The sequence below is a fragment of the Pezoporus flaviventris genome, unplaced genomic scaffold (genome assembly GCF_033815535.1).
Source record: "Pezoporus flaviventris isolate CSIRO_AGI_PZ_B2104156 unplaced genomic scaffold, CSIRO_AGI_Pfla_v1 ptg000158l, whole genome shotgun sequence".
NCBI lineage: Eukaryota > Metazoa > Chordata > Aves > Psittaciformes > Psittacidae > Pezoporus > Pezoporus flaviventris.
In genome coordinates, this window is record NW_026892706.1 from 1 (window position 1) to 18950 (window position 18950).

The 18950-nt window shown below is 59.1% G+C and overlaps 1 protein-coding gene across 1 annotated transcript in view; it reads left to right on the plus strand.

The window, feature by feature from the left end:
- The first annotated feature begins 9252 nt into the window (after nt 1-9252).
- Nucleotides 9253-18950, plus strand: part of SLC38A10 (solute carrier family 38 member 10) — a 32524-nt gene continuing 22826 nt past the window's right edge. The window contains exons 1-6 of the mRNA XM_061479956.1: nt 9253-9362; nt 10331-10448; nt 13552-13597; nt 14943-15036; nt 16745-16888; nt 18575-18699. Of these exons, the coding sequence (XP_061335940.1) occupies nt 9255-9362; nt 10331-10448; nt 13552-13597; nt 14943-15036; nt 16745-16888; nt 18575-18699 (635 nt within the window). The 5' untranslated portion in view covers nt 9253-9254. The remainder of the gene's footprint in view (nt 9363-10330; nt 10449-13551; nt 13598-14942; nt 15037-16744; nt 16889-18574; nt 18700-18950) is intronic.

Here is an 18950-nt window from a genome sequence, read left to right on the forward strand (position 1 = left end):
TGGGTTAAGGGGGTGGTGATGAAGGGGGGGGGGGGGGGCCCCGCCGCGCCTCCCCGCTCACGCCGCGCACTCCGCCGGGCGGCGCGCCCCGCATGCTAATAAGCGCGTGCCCCACGCGCGCTCCCGCCACACACACACACACACACACGCTCCCCCCCTCCCCCCTGATTGGCCGCCGCGCGGCGCTCGCGCCCCAGCCTCCAACACCCCCTCCCCCCCCCCCCCCTCCTCCCCCTCCCCCCCCCCCCCGCTTTGGTTTCATTCTCCAGCTACGCTCCTCTCGCGCGCCGCAGCGTCACGGCCGCGCTCGGCCAATAGGCTGGCGCCCCGCCAGGCTCTCTGCCAATCAGAGCGCGGCCAGCGTCCGGCCGCGCGGCGGCGGCGCCTAATTCAAGCCCGGCGGATGAATGGGAGGGGAGGGAGGAGGAAGCCGCGCGCATGCGCACTGGGAAACGTTGCGTTGCAGCGGGTGGTTGCAGCGCGCCTTCGGTTGCGTTCCAGCGCCCCGCCCCCGCGCGCTGATTGGCTGGCAGCGCGCCAGCCCGCTGCCAATCATGCAGTGTAAACAAGGCGCTGATTGGTGAGGGGCGATGACGCGCCCCGAGCGCGGTTTCAAGGCTCCCCCGCCGCGGGAGGGAGCGCGGGGAATTGGAGTCGGTTTCGAGGCCTCCCTCTCTCGGCACCACCCCCCCCCCCACCCCCCCACCCCCCCACACCCCTCCCCCTCCCCGGGCGGACCCGGCAGCGCGGCCGAGCCCGGGATCAAAGCGGCGGGAGCGGAGCGGGACCCGGTGAGGTGTGGGGTGCAGTGGGGCTGCAGTGGGGTGCAATGGGGCTGCAGTGGGGGTGCAATGGGGCTGCAGTGGGGTGCAATGGGGTGCAATGGGGCTGCAGTGGGGGTGCAATGGGGCTGCAGTGGGGGTGCAATGGGGCTGCCGTGGGGTGCAATGGGGTGCAATGGGGCTGCAGTGGGGGTGCAATGCGGTGCAATGGGGCTGCAGTGGGGTGCAGTGGGGCTGCAGTGGGGGTGCAATGCGGTTCAGTGGGGGTGCAATGGGGTGCAGTGGGGCTGCAGTGGGAGCGGCTGTGTAATGGGGTGTGCGGTGCAAGTGGGGGTGTGCAATGGGATGGCTGCGGTTAGCGGGCTGTAGAATGGGGGGTGCCATGTAATGGGGCTGTGCAATAAGGGGATGCAATGTTATGGGGTTTGCAATAGGCGGGTGCAATGTTATGAGGCTGTGCAATAGGCGGGTGCAATGTTATGGGGCTGTAGAATGGGGATGCAAAGTTATGGGGCTGTGCAATAGGCGGGTGCAATGTTATGGGGCTGTAGAATGGGGATGCAATGTTATGGGGCTGTGCAATGAGGAGGTGCAATGTTGGGGAGCCGCGCAATGGGAGAGCTGTGGTTAGAGGACTGTATTATGGGGGGCAGTACAATGTTAGGGGCCGTGTGGTGTGAGGGGGTGCAAGGTTATGGGGCTGTATAATAGGGGGTGCAATGTTAGGGGATGTGCAACGTGGAAAAGGAGGGTGAGGTGTTGGGGGACCATGCGGTGTTAGGGGTCTGTGCAGTGTGTGTTGGTGGGTGATGATGAGGGGATGTGTGGTTCAGGAGGGGAGTGTGCAATGTTAGGGGGCTCTGCAGTGTGGGGGGGAAGAAATGTGATGTTGGGGTCGTGCAGTGCAAGATGGGGCAGTGCAATGTTAGGGGGTTGTGCACTGGGGGCTGCATTGTTAAAGGGCTGTATAATGGGGGGGATGCAATGTTGGGGGGGCTGTGCAGTGTGGGAAGGGAGAGTGAGATGATGGGGGGCCATGTAGTGCAAGGTGGGGGGATTCAGTGTTAGGGGGCTGTGCAATATTGGGGTCCATGCAGTGCAGTACGGGGGGCCATGCAGTGGGGAGGGCAGGGAGCATAGGGGCAGGGGGAGGCCGGGGCTGGTACCGAGTCCCCACTGGGGCCCCGTGTGTGGTGTTGGGGTTTTCTTTTTGATAAAAGGCTGTAATTGATTGAAAATGCTGAAATAAATCCAAATAACGTGTAAAAGTGATTCAATTACATGGGAGCTATTCATTACACCGGGACGGCAATCGAGTTAGGAGGGTGAGCGTCCGGGGAACGCAGCACAGCCCGTGGGGACCCTCCGGCACGGCACGCACGGACCCGCGCACACCGGGATGCACGGGGACGGGCGCAAGGACAAGCAGCCGGGGACATGGCGCTGGTGCACGGGATGTGCAGCCGCAGCAGGGAGCCCAGGAACGCGGGAGTGGAAGGACACGGATCGCACCAGCACCCAGCCTCCTCCATGGCTGCGTGGTGAAGGCCGTGGTGCGGTGCCTGCAGCGCGGCATGGGGCCAGGACCGCTGTGCCGGAGGGATCTCGCTTCCACCCGGGTGAGGAGCAGGGCAGGAGCTGGGCTGCTGGGGTTGGGGGGGGTTTGTGCTGGGACCTCCCTCCCTTTTTGCTGCCCCCAAGAAGCTCTTTTTCTTCCTCGATTATTTGCCCCAAGGGATGAGCTCTGGGCCTGCATCAGGGGGAAGCCTGCGGCACACAGCGGGGCTGGCTGCATCCCGACCCCCCCTGCAGCATCCTTGCTCGGGTGTGCACACCGTGCATTGGGAACTGTGCCGAGGCATCCCCCTCGGATCCCTCTCCATCTGGGAAAGGGCTCCGGCCTTTGCTAAATAACATTATAGATGAACCCAGCGCATGGAATCGCTGCTGAATGGGAGCACGGTGCAGATCCCAGCGCTGGTGTGGATCCCGGTGTCAGGATAACGTGTGCTGGGCTCCAGCAGCTCTGTGGGTTGGCGCCGGTGCATTATTTGCTCCCCGGTGCTCAGGGAGCGCTGGGGAAGGGTTTCTGCAAGAAAAGACCTGCAAAAAAAAAAACCCCAAATCAGCAAAACCCAGCGGCTGCGAGGCTCTTCCTGCCCTCGGGAGCACCGGGGGGGTGGGAAAGGGCTGGGAAAGCTCCCCAGTACTGGGTTGGGAGCACTGGGAGGCCCAAGCCTCCATCCCTGGGCGGAGCGAGCAGCCACCCATGGGTAATTCCTCCCCATCAGCAGCCCTCTGCATGGGCAGGTTCCCTATGGGCAGCCCCACAGGGGGTCACCAGACACCCCCACTGTGGGTACAATTCCCCCCCATGGGCACCCCCCCCTCAGCATGGGCTCCCCAAGGGGAGTCGCTCACTGAAGCGAGTCCAACCGAGTGCAATTAAAGCCGGGTAATTGATGCTCCCCCAACCCCACGTGGCCCCGTGGCCACCTTTGTACCGGGGACAATGGGCTTTGTCCCACCCCGGTGCTCCCGCCCTGCCGCAGCACCCCGGGGGCCCGGAGCCGCTGCAGGCTCCCAGCCCTGTGCCCCTGCACGCACAGGGGCCATGGGGAGCGTGGCAGGAGCCAGGCTGGGGCCGTGCCGTTGCAGGGCGCCCTCAGCACCCTTGGGGAAGGGGTGCAGGGCAGGGGCTTCCTCTGGCCTGGGCATGTTTAGAGGTGCAGCAAGGAGGCTGCAGCCTGTGTGCTGGCACTGACCGGGTCCCTGGCTCCCTGCCTGCCTTGCCTGGAGCCTCTTCCCTTGCTTCATTCTCCTGGGAGCTGCTGGTCCCCCTTGGAAGGAAGCCTGGAGGGTTCCTCGCAACCCTGCTGCTGCTCCTGCGTGGCCCACCCGGGCTCTGCAGCATTGCATGGCCCAGAATGGCATGGTATGGCACAGGACAGCATGGCACGGCATGGCATGGCGTGGACTGGCACAGCATGGCACAGCATGGCACGGCACGGCACAGCGTGGCGCAATGCGGGCGGCTGAGCCTCCTGGCGCTCGGGACAGGCGGGTTTCCAGCTGGCTGCAGGTTTGCTGCGTGGTGCAAGGCTGCTGGCGACCAAGGGTCGGGTTTGCAGGCACCAAGGGAGGGAAGAGGCAGCTCAGCGCTGCCGGCACCTCCATCATGCCCTGCCCTGGGGCCTGGGGAGGCTTCTGCGTGCAGGGGGCACGGGGCTGCTTTTCCTTGGGGGTCCCAAGGAAAACGGCAGGAACTTCCCTCCCACTGCCCATCCCATTGTATCGGCCCTGGTAATAATCAGGTTTTGCTAATGCAATTGCTGCTGCGCCGCGAAAATCCTACTGGAAAATGTATTAGAGCAATTATCCGTCTCACTCCGCAGCCGGGTGGAGCGTTAATATTCAATTGTGAGGTGCAAGTCCTATTATGTTAATGACTTTGGTGACAAAAGTCGTTAACGGGAGACGGTTTCCTTTATGGCGCGGCATTAGCCGCGGTGGACACCAGTGTGATACCGGTGCGCGCGGCGGGATGGAAAGGGACACGCTGTGAGGGCCGCGGTGGGACCAGGCTCCCTCCCCTGGCTCTGCACCGACCCCTGTGGCCCTGTGGTGCTGCCGGTGCCTGGGGCCATGCGGGAGGGCCATGCCGGGCAGCGGGGTGCTCCGGGCCCCGGGGAGGCCGTGGGGCGGATTAGCCGCGCTGCAGCGCATCCGGCACTCCCTCTGCCGCAGATGCCCTCCTTTGTTCTCTCCCCGAGCCAGGGGAGATGCTCCAGCGCTTCCCTGCCTGCCGGAGAGCACCGCGGTGCCGGCCTGAGGTGCACTGGCATCCCTGCCTTCACCGGTGACACTGGGGCTGACCCCTGCCTGGCTGCTGCCTGGTACTGCTGCCTGTGGTTTGGGCAGCATCACAGGCATTTGGTAGCATCAGAGGCAGGCCTGGATGGACGGACGGATGGATGGCTCCTCCTGCGGCCATGCTGGTGTAACCATGGACTAGTGGTGGCAGGACACAGGGAAGGGGTTGAGAAGCGCAGCCAGTATCCAGCAAAACCTGGCAATGGAGGTAACACCTCTTGATGCGCCCATCACCAACCACCGCCATGGCTCCTGAATGGGAATGGCAGCCCAAGGCTGAGCCCTGCCATGATGGAGAGCATCCTGGAGCACCAGTGGGGTTTAGAACCATCAAACACAGGAGCTGGGAGCTGACTGTGATGGCAAAACCAGTCGTGACCTTCACCTGTCCAGCAAAGGGCTCATCTCAAGCAGCCGTGCTTCACTCACGACTGAACACACCAGCCTGGCTGCGTGGTCTGGCAGTGGGCAACCCTATGGCATGAGTAGAGGCCAGCCTGGTGCTGCGGCTGGGCAGGAAGCACATTTCTCATTGCCAATGGTTCCTAGGCATAGCCAGGGCCCAGCACGCAGGCTGGCACACGGCATAGCCCTGATATCACCTCTGCTGCTGTGCCGGCTCAGCACCAGCCCTGGCCCACAACCCAACCAGGGTGGAACCCAAGGGACAGGGCTGGTGCTGGGGCCGCTCCTCCCCATGGCCTCCCAGCCCTGCCGGGGCAGGAGGATGGGGGCACGGTACCGGTGCAGGAGGATGGGGGGCACGGTACCGGTGCAGGAGGATGGGGGGCACGGTACCGGTGCAGGAGGATGGGGGGCACGGTACCGGTGCAGGAGGATGTGGGCACGGTACCGGTGCAAGAGGATGTGGGCACGGTACCGGTGCAGGAGGATGGGGGGCACGGTACCGGTGCAGGAGGATGTGGGCACGGTACCGGTGCAGGAGGATGGGGGCACGGTGCCGGTGCAGCAGGGCTGACACTGCTGGTGGGTGCCTGGGCACGGTCCTGCAGGGGGGGCACGGCCGGGGGCGCAGGGAGCGGCTCCGGGGGCTCCGTGCTCGCTGTTCCCGGGGGAAGGGGGCACAGGAAGGCGGCGGCGGGGCCGGGCCCATCCCGGGGCCGCTCCGAGTCCCCGGGCCCGGCCGTGGCGGCTCCGCGCGCACGTGGCCGGGCAGGGCCATCCCCATCCGCCCCGCCCCCTTATCTCCCTGCGCTCCCATTGGTCTTCCCTTCCCCCTCCCGCGCTCCCATTGGCCACGGCTCCCTCCACAAACAAAGGCCAGCGCCGGCAGGGGGCCCGGCGCGCCGCTCTGATTGGTGGAGCCGCGGAGAGGGGGCGGGACGAAGAGGCGGGATAAAAGGCAGGCGTCAGAGCCGCTCCTGGTTCCTTATAAGGCGGTGGGCGGGGCGCGCCCATTCATGCGCTCAGGGACGAGGCGTTCCCACGGCGTAGTCCCGCCCACTCGGGGGCGGGGCTTGGTCCGTAGCTCGGTGCGGGCGGGCGCGGGCTGCCCGGTAGAGCTCGGCGCGGCTCCGTGCACACGGTACGTGCGGGCGGGCAGCGCGTGCAGGGGCGGGAGGGGCCGCATGGTGCGTGACACCCCCCCCCCCGGTGAATCCCCGGTACCGTGGGGCTGCGCGCGCCCCACGGCCCCGCGGGGGTTGTGCCGCAGCGGGGGGTGTTGGGGTCCCGTGCAGCCCCATGTGGGTCTGCTTTCCCCGCAGCCTGGGGTCACCGACCCCCAAAACCCGCCCTACGGCGAGCACCGGCTGCGGAGCCCCATGGACACCCCATGGCTCATGTGCCGGGACATTCGGGGGGCAGCCGGGGAGCCACCACAGCCCCTTGTGTGCCCCCAGCAGGGTGTGAGCTGTTGAATCCCCACCTGGGTCGATCCGGCGGGTGACTCGGGTCCCATGGCCCTGATAACGGCCATACATTGATTTCCATTTCCCATCCACCAGGTTCTCTCCTGACGCATGGGAATCCCAGCCCGCACCAGAGGTAGGGGCTGAACTTTAGTCTCTGAGCAATTAAGATGCCTGAAACTGCACTTCATTAATGGTTGTTATGCAATAAAACCGATAAAACTGCCCTTATTTGCAGTATAAAACCGCAATTTGTTTTAATTTATGTTTTTAAACACTTGCCGGGTTGTCCCCGGGCTCTGCCAGGGATCTGTCATCGGGGAGCGGGGTGTGGGCTCCCATGGGGATACTGAGCTGCACCCACCTCTGGGCGCTGCTGGGGGGGTCCTGTTTCTCCAGGACCCCTCGCCTGCTGTCACCTCCCTGTGATGCTGGTCTGTGGAGCGTGGCTGTGCCATGGCACAGCGAGGTGACAGCAGTGGATGGGTACGTGCCACTGAGCACCGCGGGTGCCACTGGAGGAAGAGGCTTCTCTTGGGGGGGTTACATGTGCCAGTGGTGCTGTTGGGGGCAGGATGGAGCCCACTCAGCCCAGGGGGTTGCAGGCAGCACCAGCCCCTGGTTTGCCCCATCGGTGCTGCTGTTTCGGTGGCCCCGCTCGTGGCGTGGGGCCGCCTCTGATCCGTTTATCCAGTAGCTGATGGGTTGCAGGCGAGCGGCCGCAGGTGGTTTGGATCACAGCGGGGCCGGGGACACAGCGATTGGAAACACATTGTCCCGGCACGCAAGGGGAGCCGGGCAGCGCCGAGCCATCCTTGCCCCATCCCAGCCACACACATCAGCATCCCCATGTACCAGTGACCCCTGTCAGTGCCTGCCACACCAGTGAGTGCTGGGGACACTGTGCCACCCGCTGTACCGCGTCCCTGAGCTCACTTACTGGTACTGGTGACATGCTTGGGTCTGCAGGGTGATGGAGCAGGGGCTGGTCCTGCTCCCACACGTTGGGGTCACAGCTGGTGGCTCTTGGTGCTTGCCAGGCCACTGGCTTTCGTAGGCAGAAGCCACCTGAGCCCTTTCCCAGCCAGTGCCGAGTCTGGGGCTGTGTAACATCGATTGGATAAACACAATTCCCCTCTAACTCGCTGCAGATGTCCCAGCACCACAGCAAGGTGCTCTCCCATCCCAGCATGGTGGGTCCTGACTGCAGCTCTGCCATCCCCTCTAAGTGCTCGGGCACCCATGGATGGGAGATGACTGGCCCCAGCCCCACACCAGCACCCACAACTCATGGTGAAAGGCTGTGGGGTGCTCCTGGCCCCATAGACATGTGCATGTGGGTTTGCACATGCATATGGAGGTGCCTGCACATGTGGGCATGCGGGTATTGGCACAGACCTGTGGGTCTGCGTGTGCATCTACACACGTGTGAGGTGAGCACATGTTTACACACTGCTGCAGGCCACCCCCCGTGTGGGGCCTGGGGCGGCTTCTGTGGGGCACACATGGCCCTCGCTGCGTGTCCCTGGATACAGGGGCTTCCCTCCCCATCCTGTGCCTGGGATCTGCTCCCTGCCTGGCGCAGGGAACGGGAGCGCAGCCGGCACCTGGAGGGAATTATCCAGGCGTGTTCACCTCCTGCAAACCTTTTGTCGGGCGAATTCCTGCGGTTCCCCATTGCAATTGCTGCAAATTATACAAGCGCCGCGTGCTCCATCCCAACGGGAGCGCGCCGTTGGTGTGCGCTGCTCCGAGCTGGTGCCGTGCGCGGCCCCACGAGCCTCCGGAGCCCCCCCCTGCCCTCCTGCTCTGCTCCTCCGGGAGCCCCTGGGGCTGGGTGAGTGACCTCGGTGGCTGTGCGGGTGCTCGGTGGGGTTTGGCACACGTGGCACCCAGCCATGGTGCAGGGCTCAGGGTGCAGCACCCATACACTGGTTATCTGCACCCCACAAGGCCCTGGGAGAGGGCCCTTGGGTGCTCGGACCCTCTGAATCCGTGTACATGTGTGTGTGCATGCGTGTTCATTTGCGTGTGTGCATGTGTGTGCATGCATGCACGTGCAAGTGTGTGCATTTGTGTACGCCTTTACATGCACCAGTATGCCTCTACGTGAATGCTCTTAAATGCATCTGAATGCCTTTGGGTGCATGTGCACGCATCTACGTGTCTTTATAGTCATGTGCATACATTTACATGCATTTGCCTGCCTTTACACATGCGTGCTTCTGCATGCACATGCATACCTCTGCATGCACATATCTGCATGCAGTTACATGCATCTGCATGCCCATGCATCCCTCTGCATGCAGTTACATGCATCTGCATGCCTTCACATGCATCTCCATGCCTTTACAGGCCTGTGTGCGCCTTTACATGCATGTCCTTACAGGCACGTGCATGCATCTACGTGCCTTTACACGCACCCGCATGCCTGTACACGCATGTGCATGCAGGCGCTCCTCCCCACGCAGTTACATGCGCTTCTGCATGCCTGCAGGCGCTCGGGGGTCCTCCCGGCCGCTGGGAGCGTCCCACCCGGCGCCGCTCTGCCCCGCTCGTCTCTGTGTCCGCCGCCGGAAGCGCCAACGGAGCAGCGGAAGCCGGAAGTGTCGCTGTGGCCGGTGCCGGCGGCGGGGCCATGGCGGGGGCGGGCGGGTGAGGCCCGGGGTTGAGGAGGAGGAGGAGGAGGAGGAGGAGGAGGGGGGGGGGGGGGTACGGGAGCCGGGCCATGGCGGCGGCGGCGGCAGCAGCGGGCTCCAACTGGGGCCTCATCATGAACGTGGTGAACAGCATCGTGGGGGTGAGCGTGCTCACCGTGCCCTTCTGCTTCCGGCAGGTGAGCGCGGGCCGGGCCGGGGATGGGTGCTGCGGGACGGAGCGGAGGCCTCTGGTACCGAGCTGCGTGGGTTTGGGTGTCCCGAGGGCTCCAGGTTGTGAGGGTGCTGAGGCGCTGGCACAGGGTGCCCAGAGAAGCTGTGGCTGCCCCATCCCTGGCAGTGCTCAAGGCCAGGTTGCACACAGGGGATTGGAGCAAGCTGCTCTATGGAAGGGGTCCCTGCCTGTGGTTGGAGCTGGAGGAGCTCTAAGCTCTCTTCAACACAAACCAGGCTGGGATTCCGTGATTTCTCCCTATTTTTTTTTGTGAGTAAAAGGCTAAAAAGAGGAGTTTATCCACGTGATGAATGGGTTTTGGCTCAGGCATTTTCAAACCAGCTGCACTTGCACTGAGCCCTGCTCCTGGAGCTGCTGCCATCCTGGTGGAAACACCAGGTTTGAATGCAGCAGGAGAAAGGGCAGCAGCTTTAAGATCTGGTTTAAAACTACCTGCTTGGAATGTGTCTGGTGCTTAGGACCCCCCTCACTGTGAACGCATGAGCCAGTGAGGTGGGACAGGGCTGAGGGTGAGCTCCATGGTTCTTCAACATCCTAAACAGTTTGTATATAATCAGCTTACAACAGTGTTTGCACCTCAGGATCAGGACCGGGCTGTGTGCTCCGAGCCTGCAGAGAGAGCACAGAGCGGGTGGAGGGAGGGAATGTGGAGGTTCTGCTCCATAAACGCTCCTGGTTCACCCCTCGGTGCCAGTGCAGCTGGAAGCTGTGGGAGGCAGGTGGCTGCTCTGTGTTGTCCTTGGGCTGTGCAGAGAGCAAACAGGAGCTGGCACACGTCCTGCTCCTCCTGCCTGCTCCCAGGCAGCAGCAGGGCTGGGACCTGTGTGGGAGCCTGCAGGTGAGGAGGGCGGCTCTCGGGCTGATTTTCCATCTCCTGTTGGTATCTTCCCCCCCTTTCTTCTCCCGTTGCAGTGCGGCATCATCCTGGGAGCTCTGCTCCTGGTTTTCTGCTCCTGGATGACTCATCAATCCTGCATGTTCCTGGTGAAATCGGCCAACCTCAGCAAGCGCAGGACCTACCCTGGCCTCGGTGAGCATTCCAGCCCTGCTGCTCGTCTGTCTTGGCGTTTAACTGCAGTTTTACTTGGACCTCCTCACTCACAAACTTCACACTGATGCTGTTGCAGTAGCACATGGTTTCCCCATCGTAGCCTTCAGTTTGCCTTGTTTTGCTCTGTCAGCCTCTCTCCATGTCCCCAGGGGAGCGCGAGGGCTCTGTTCTGCTCTTGCAGTGAAGTTAATGGGCACAGAATTGTTTTGACTCTGCAGGGCAGGGGAGGAGAGGCGGCGCCGGCTGATCCAAACCCAAGCTCTGGGAGCTGGCGGAGCCAGTGTCTGGAGTAAATTACTGGCCTGGGCATGAAAGCCACGAGCTTCCCCACCCAGTGTGCTGCCGAGGACAGCGGGTGCTGCCAGCCCGGAGCCTGGCATGGAGCTGGGGCCCAGCACAGCAGAGGAAGCGGTGCTCGAGCTTCCAAGCAGCCAAGGAAAGCAAAACATCTGCAGGATTCCTGTGGGGGGGTTGGGGCAGAGCTCGGCGGCAGCGCTGCTTGTGAGCTCTCTTGTGGTCCTGCCCGACTCGGGGGGACAGGAGGAGGTGATGGGATCCCAGTGCTCTCCGTTGGCTTGTGAAATGAGAGGGAAAAGCCTTCTTTTACTCGGTTTCCCTTATTTCTCTGGCGAGGAGGGAGCTGGCTGGCACTGCCCGTGGTGAGAGCGCTGCAGAGGCACATGGCTCGCTGTGTTGCTGACAGATGGGTTTCCTCCATCCTCAGACAGCCCGATGGGATGCTCCCGGGCTGCGTGCTTGGCTTCCGCCCAGTTGTATCTGCTCGAGACTGAAAAGATCAAGAAGCTCTGTGGTCTTGGAGGCTGTGCTGTGATGCTGGAAGGAAGGGGGAGCCCCCCAGGTAGCGTCTGACTTGGCCTCACCACTCTGGCCCAGCTGCCCCCTCACAAGAGGTCTTTGTGTGCTGCTTCTCCCAAGTACAGAAAGTCCCCTCCACCTTGGAGCGTCTCCCGGGAAGAAGGGATCCTCTGCACTTGGGAAGCCAAGGGGCTCGAATACACAGAGAGCCAGTAATGCCTCTAAACTTCCTGGCACCTCCTGGCACGCAAAGGCTGGCGCTGAAAGAAATGCCTCAGCTCCCTCCCTCTGCCCTGGGAGAGGTGCCACCGGGAGGGCCAGCCTTGGGAGGAAAGGCAGCGCTCCTATAATGCATCCTAATGCATCAAGGTTGAGCAGCTCCACACAGGCAGCCTTTGTCACCGTGGGCTTGCTCCCGGGTACATCTGCGAGAGCTCCTGGCAGCGCCTGCAGCCGAGCCTGTGGGAGGTTTTGGCAGCGCTCAAAGATGGCACCAAGGTTTGCAAATGCGCTTCAGGGAGGCAGCCCCTTCCGGAGGGATCCTGGAGCTCCGCAGGAGCCAGGCCTGCAGCAGGCTGGTGCCTGGCCCTGGCCGCACTGCTTGGCAGCGCTGGGTGCCCGAGGGCCTTGCGTGGCCGGGAAGGGCTTTGCGTGGCTCTGTGGACACGAAGGGAAGAGGTATGTGCTTCCCAGGCAGGTTTTAGCCGGGAGAGGAGCTGGTGCCTCCACCTGAAGCTGCCGAAAGCAGCGTGCTGGGTACTGACCCCGACAGCAGCCCGGAGGCAGCTCTGCTCTGCTCCCTGCAGGCAGAAGGGCCGGACCACAGGTTCCCCGTTCTAGTAACCACACTTGATGTAAATGGGCTTCTCTGGCTCCTGAGCAGTCAGCTCTGCCCAGCCTGCTGGGCATCTGGAGATCCCATTGCAAAGATGCTCCATTCATTCACACTCATCGCTTCCTTCTTGACAAGGTAGAAGCTCCGATTTCTCCAGCATCCCCAGGTGGGCACATGTACAACGTTTGGAGGCTTGCTCTCATGAGAACATCCCTTCAGAGCAGCCAAGGAGCCTGATTCTCCCCAGCCTGGGTGTAGCTGTACCTGGAGGCACACAAGGTGTCTCACTGATGGCCCACTCTCCTGGAGGGATGTTCTCCTCTTGCTGCTCTCTCTCTCATCCCTGCCCCTTTGGCTGTGTGAGCAAACCCCTTGAGGGCTGTTGCCTTTTCCTTCAGCAGTTGAGGTGAAGCCAGGCAGTGTGCCTGTTCCCCCAGCCTGTCACCCAGCCATCAGCTATTTTCAGTGCTGCCCCACATCACAGCGCTGGGTTATTTCCCTGCTGTGGGTCTCCTGCCATGCTGCTTGCTCATTCTGTGGGAGAACATCTTGTTTCCTTAATGTTTAGCTCGAGCAGAGTCCAAAGAAATCAAGAGTTTGTAAGTTAATATCAAAAACAGCAGAAGATGCTTCCAGAAGGGAATGAAGTTGGTTTTCTGGTGGCTGCAGGAATGCGTGTTGTACCTTGAGGGAGCACAAAGGGGAATCCAGGGTGGTGGTTTTCATGCTGGACCTCTGCAATGCGAGGCTGGCAGGATGGGGCACTGTGGTCTGTGTGTGCTGGAGGTTTCAATTCCCATTCTACCCAGTTTAGATCTAAAAATACCAGCAGAGTTTTCTTGGCATTTTCCTTTTCAGAAGAAACACAATGATTTAAAGCCGAGTGATCATTTTCTGCTACAACCCAAGTATGGGATGGGAGGAGGGGGGGGGGGAAAGAAGGTCTCTTGGCAGCAGCGCTTTGGTGTGGGCTGCGAGCACTGGGTATTCTGGGTATGGGATTGAACGTTCTGGGCACCAGCTCAGAGCTCCCATCCAGCAGCGTCAGGAGGTCCAGTTTTAGTGGGAAGATAAAAATAAAGATGGGAGTTTGATTGAGATTTTGCACTGCAGAAACGTTTCACCACACAGCCTCTTACCCAGGCACATTTCGCTGCCTTTAATGGTTGCCATGTGTGACTGCGACTTCACACCACCTCTTTTTACACATCCAAAAAGAACCTGCTTTCTATCTTTTCCTCATCTTTGTTCCTGTCTTATGTGGTTTTCAGTTCTCGGTCTGAAACAGCAAGTGGGAGGGCAGGCAAGAGAAACAGCCCCACAGCCCCACACCGGCGCCTTCCTGCTGTGCTGCCCTGACACTCTCATTGTTTAATATCAAACTGGACCTTTGACTAACTGCAACTCTTTTTTTGTTCCCTCTTACGCCAGCATTTCATGCCTATGGAAAAGCAGGAAAAATGTTGGTGGAAACAAGGTAATCTGCTGCTTATTTAAAGCATGAGCGGTTTGGTTTTCTTTAATGAATGAGGCTCCTCTGTAGCTTCCTGTGGCTTTGCTGTGCTCTCCTTTCGTACCCTCCTGCCTCCTCTGGTCCCAGAAGCCTTCCTTCCACCAGAATTTGCACAAGAGCAGAGTGAGATTCCCTAAGCACAGCCCACAGGTATTGCCTTCAGCGTATCCCACCCTGTTCCTGAGTGGAGGCAAGAGGGCTTTCCACTGGGGAATGGATGCTTGAGGGGGAGGGAAATCCTGTCCCTGTTTCAGGACAGGCTCCTTGGGACATCCTCAGAACTCTTTGCTAGAGGTGTCTTGAGCCCCAGCCAGTGAGTAGTGCTGGCTCCTTCCCTCTTCCCAGCTCCAAACTGCTGCACAACACTAAAAATACACGGAATACTTCTCAGATGTTACTTGCCCGTGCAGGCAATTGCTGTAATTGCCACGGGGATGTTATAATTGGAGCTGGGAGGGAAAGTGGCCCATGCAATCATGAATGGGAGGAGAGGCAGCTCCTAAGACAATCTTTTCATTAAAGTGTGGTGCATTTTGTGGGAAGAAGTTTGAGAGCTGAGCTGGGATTTAGGCTTTCCTGGTAGCCGCTGCGGCGGGGCGTGGGGCTGAGAACCTCTCGCTCATTCTTTTAAATGCTTTATTTTCCAAGAACTAAAGGAATTTTTGCCATCTCCAAGGTTTGTTTTGCTGTGGCTCCCAGCAGCAGATAGCCCCGTGCATGGGCTGTTGCCAGAGCTACGTCTCTCAGCAGGATGGTTGGGGAGGATGGAGCTCCTCTGGGTTTTATTCTGCTGGGGTTGAAGCAGAAGCAGTGGCTCTTCACAAGGCTGAGGATCAAAGTGTGGTCCCCCCTTCAGCCCCAGCAGCGATGCACAGGCTGCTCATACAGCTGGGGGAGCAAACTGCATCCCTGTAGACAGAAACCCTGCATCACTGCTGGCTGCCAAATGTGTTCTCAAGGTGGCTTCAGCAAAACCTGTGGCTTGTGTTGGAGGGTGGGTGTACCCCAGAGCAAGGGATGCTGAGGCTGCTGCACCTCTGAACACGAGTGGCGGCACAAGATTTAAATTGCTTTAAATGATCCCTTCTAGCTGCTAAGTCCTATGGATGTTCCATCATCACAGGCTCAGTTACAGCCCTCCCAGGCAGTGTCTCCAGCTCTCTGTTGCCTTAGCACTAACAAAGCCTCCTCCTCCTCATGAGTACAGATCCAGTGGGAATGTGGCAGCTGACATGCACGCCGGAGCAGGAGCTGCATGCCAGGGTTCTGCTCCAGCTCCTGACCTGTGTGTCTTATGTTGCTCTTGCAGCATGATTGGGCTGATGCTGGGAACCTGCATCGCTTTCTACGTGGTCATTGGTGATCTGGGCTCCAGCTTCTTCGCCCGCCTGCTTGGATTTCAGGTGAGTAAATCCTCACTGGATCACCTCCGCAGCACAGATAGTGGTCCCAGTTCTTCTTGCATGGAGCTACATGGGCCTTTGACACAGCAAAGGGTGTCCTGCCTTGGTAGCATCCTCAGCAGCCCATGAGATGTTGTGGGGTCAGTACGTGGTGAGCTTTAATGGCAGAGCCTTGTGCAGAGAGCCTGGAGCTCTGGAAGGCCTGGAAGCCCAGACATATGGTGAACAATCAGATGTGTAAAACCTCCAATGAGGCACTTCCAGCAAAGGAATTCTTTTTAACTCGGTCTCTTAATTCTGGAGCAGATTCCTGGGGGAGATGGTGCTTCCTGTCATAATTCCTGCCCCAACATGCAGTGACAGACGATTCCTCTGCCCAGGCTCTCACCCCCTCGCAGCCCTCTGGCTCAGGAGGGATTTCTTGTCCTGTCCCTTGCTGTTCTGTTGTGCCTGCTCCTCTTTAAGATCAGATAAGGCTGGTGTTGGCTCAGCACACACGGCAGCAAGAGGTGCTCCTCCTGGGCAGGAGGCTCTGCTGCTGCTCCTGCAGAGCTGTGAGCCAGGGTGTGAGCGCTCGGAGCCCTGCACGGAAGCAAATGGACATGTGGAAGGGGTTTTGGCTGTTATCTGCTCCTCCTGATGCTGCTAAGCTCCGATTAAGGGGCTATGAAGTTAAAAAGATGCGTTGTGGCTGCAGCCAAATGAGGTATTAAATATTTCCAAGCATTTTGGAGTGTTCTGCTATAATAAATACCAGTGTGAGGTTTTGATTAATTTTCTGGGTTGGAATTTTGAAGTCTTCAATCTCCTATATCCCAATTAAGTTTAGTTTTTAGTAACTGCATGAAATCCCTAAATAGCTTGTGCTGGATTAGCATTTAAACACCACCACCCCCCCAAATACTTCCACTTAGGATGGATCTGCATCCTGGCTTGTACCAGCAATAGTGCAGCCAGCAGGACCAGGGCAGGGATTGTCCCTTGTACTCATCCCTGGTGAGGCCACATCTCAAATCCTGTGTTTGGGCCCCTCACAAGAGGGACATTGAGGTGCTGAGAAGGGCAGCAGAGCTGGTGCAGAGCCTGGAGCACAAGTCCTGTGATGAGCAGCTGAAGAAACTGGGGTTGTTCAGCCTGGAGAAAAGGAGGCTTAGGGGAGACCTTAATGTTCTCTTCAAGTACAGGCCAGGAGGTTGCAGTGCGGGTGGGTCGGTCTCTTCTCCCAAGTCACAAGTGATAGGATGAGAGGAAATGGCCTCAAGTTGTGCCAGGGGAGGTTTAGGTTGGAGATTTGGAAGAAGGGCTGGAACAGGCTGCCTGGGGCAGTGCTGGAGCCGCCATCCCTGGAGGGATTTAACAGTGTAGATGTGGTGCTTGGGGACCTGGGTTAGTGGTGGGCTGGGCAGTGCTGGGTTAATGGCTGGACTCTTTAAGGTCTTTTCCAACCTAAACAATTGTGTGATTCAGTGACCTGTCACGCACTGTGCAGAGCAACAGTGGCACCCAGTGACTGTGTGAGCTAATCACAGACCTAGCAAGGAAACGGCAGCACTGAGTCTTTCAATACCTACAGAAGCAGAACCTCACCTCTGGAATCCACCCTGGCTTTGCACTGCTCCTCACACTGGAAGGATCAACCCTGTTGGGGTTTGGGGGGTGCTCTGAGTATCCCCCGTGCTCCAGTTCTTCACACAGGTCCCTTTTCCAGGTGTCAGGCAGTTTCCGGATAATCCTGCTCTTTGCTGTCTCCCTCTGCATTGTGCTTCCCTTGAGCCTCCAAAGGAACATGATGGCCTCCATACAGTCCTTCAGTGCCATGGCTCTCATCTTCTACACGGTGTTCATGTTTGTGGTCAGTATGGACATGGGGAATGCTGTTTTCCTGGTGTTTGAACACAGATATTCCCACTGGAGCAGCCTGTAGGTGCCAGCCTCAAGTTTAAAATGTCCTTTCTGATAATGAGTGCTGCTGGTGCTGGGTATCACAAGTGATTGGGGTGCCCATGAGCTGGTGGAGGTGGGGAGGTGCAGCCTGCAGAAGCTGGCCAGTGGGCCTGTAAGCCGTTACGCCGCGGTGGCACAAATAATAAGAAGCCACAAATTGAGTTGTGGTTTGTTCTGCTTGTTGGTGTCTTATAATTTAAGGCTCTGAACTTGGAATCAAAGGATGGAAGATGTGGGGAAGAGTGCCTGGAACCAGAAGGACTTTCATCATGTGTTAGTGTTTGGCCTTGAAAACCTCAGTGCTTCTGATGTGTAGGGGGAAGGCAGCTCTCGTTAAGGACTCAAACGTGTACTTTGCATGCTTCTCTGCAACTGATGGTTAATGGCTTTCAGGCTGCAAATTTGATGTTAGACACCAGCATTGAGTGCTTCATAAAGCCTGCAGTCTGGTACGTGGCATAGGCTTGTGCTTGGATACATCTAGAAAAGGGTTTTATTGCTGAGGTGAAGGATTCTTGACCATTTAGGTTAAGTAAGGTAAGGTGAATGTTACCTAAAGCCAGCCCTGTTTAGCTTGGCCAAGCCCCATTGCACAGCAGCGTTCACTGAGAGCTGGAGACTCTCATTTGCTTTTTAATGACTTCAAGTCTCACCTCACACATGCTCATGTGCTTTGCTCGTGGAGCCCCAGCCCTGTCTCCCCCAGGTTTCAGGACTGGGATGGCTGCAATAAAGGGAAGCAAAGGGAGGCATGGAATTTCTTTCCACTTCACTTTTCCTTAGCAGGTTGTGCTGGGTCAGGCTCCTGAGCTGCCCTGTGGGGAGGCTGGAATGGTAACTGGGTGTTCACACGAGAGCTGTGTTCCAGGAGTTGTGCCTTTAAGAAAACCACAACACTTTGTGAGAGTTGGCCGCACGAAAGCGTAATCTCTGGGGATTAGAAAACCCCCATTCAGGGGATATTATAAACAGGCATTCAGACGTATTTACCTTCTGTTTCCTGTGCAAGCCAGTGCTGGCCAGTTTCCCTGTCAATGGCAGAGGAACTGCCCTGGTCTCGCCTGGGTGCCTCGCTCCCCCTGTTTTCCTGCAGTTTATCCTTGGCTTTGGTGAGCTGCTGGTGTTAAACAGCTCTGGAGCAGCAATGTGCAGGTGGGGCTCTGTTGGAGGGGCCTTTGTCTCCCTCCTGTGCACAGGATTCTCCAAGGCAGATGTTGCTTCCCGTTAGGATTTAACAACTCGTTTTATAAAGTGCAAAAGAAAGGGCTGGGGGCAATGCGATTCTCCCAGTGAAATGTGTCAGTGGGGATGGTCCCACCCTGGTGTGTGCTGGGATGTCTGACAGCAGCGAGCAAGGCAGGGAATGTCATAGATCTGAATCCACCAGCAGCACCCTGGGTGGCAGGGGGCCCTTGGGGCTTGCTGGGAGCTTTCATTAAGCCTGTGGGTGGGGTGGGAGTTTGACTGCAGGGCTGGGGCTGTGGTGGGCAGTGTGAGCTGCTCCTCGCAGAGCTGCCACGCGCTGCTCCACATCTCCGCTGCTGGGGGTTGGTTTGGGCTTGGCTCTTACCCCCCTTTCCTTCTCTGGCTGCAGATTGTGCTGTCGTCCTTCAAGCACGGCCTCTTCAGCGGGCAGTGGCTGCAGCGAGTGAGCTACACGCGCTGGGAGGGCATTTTCCGCTGCATCCCCATCTTTGGCATGTCCTTTGCCTGTCAGTCGTAAGTACCTGCTGCCCCTGCTCCTGCTCCTGCACAGTGAGGTTTTGGGGAGGGCAGAGGGTCACCAGGATTGATACCATCTGGTTTCCTCGTGTATTTTAATCAAAATCTCTTACAGCCCACTGAAGTACAGCATCTCGTTCCGTTGTTGTTACCTGCATGGGGGAGGGAGTTATGTTTCCCTTGGGAGTTGTTGTATTTGAGATCATTGGGGCCAGACAGATCCTCGGTGTAACACACGTTGCTTCTGG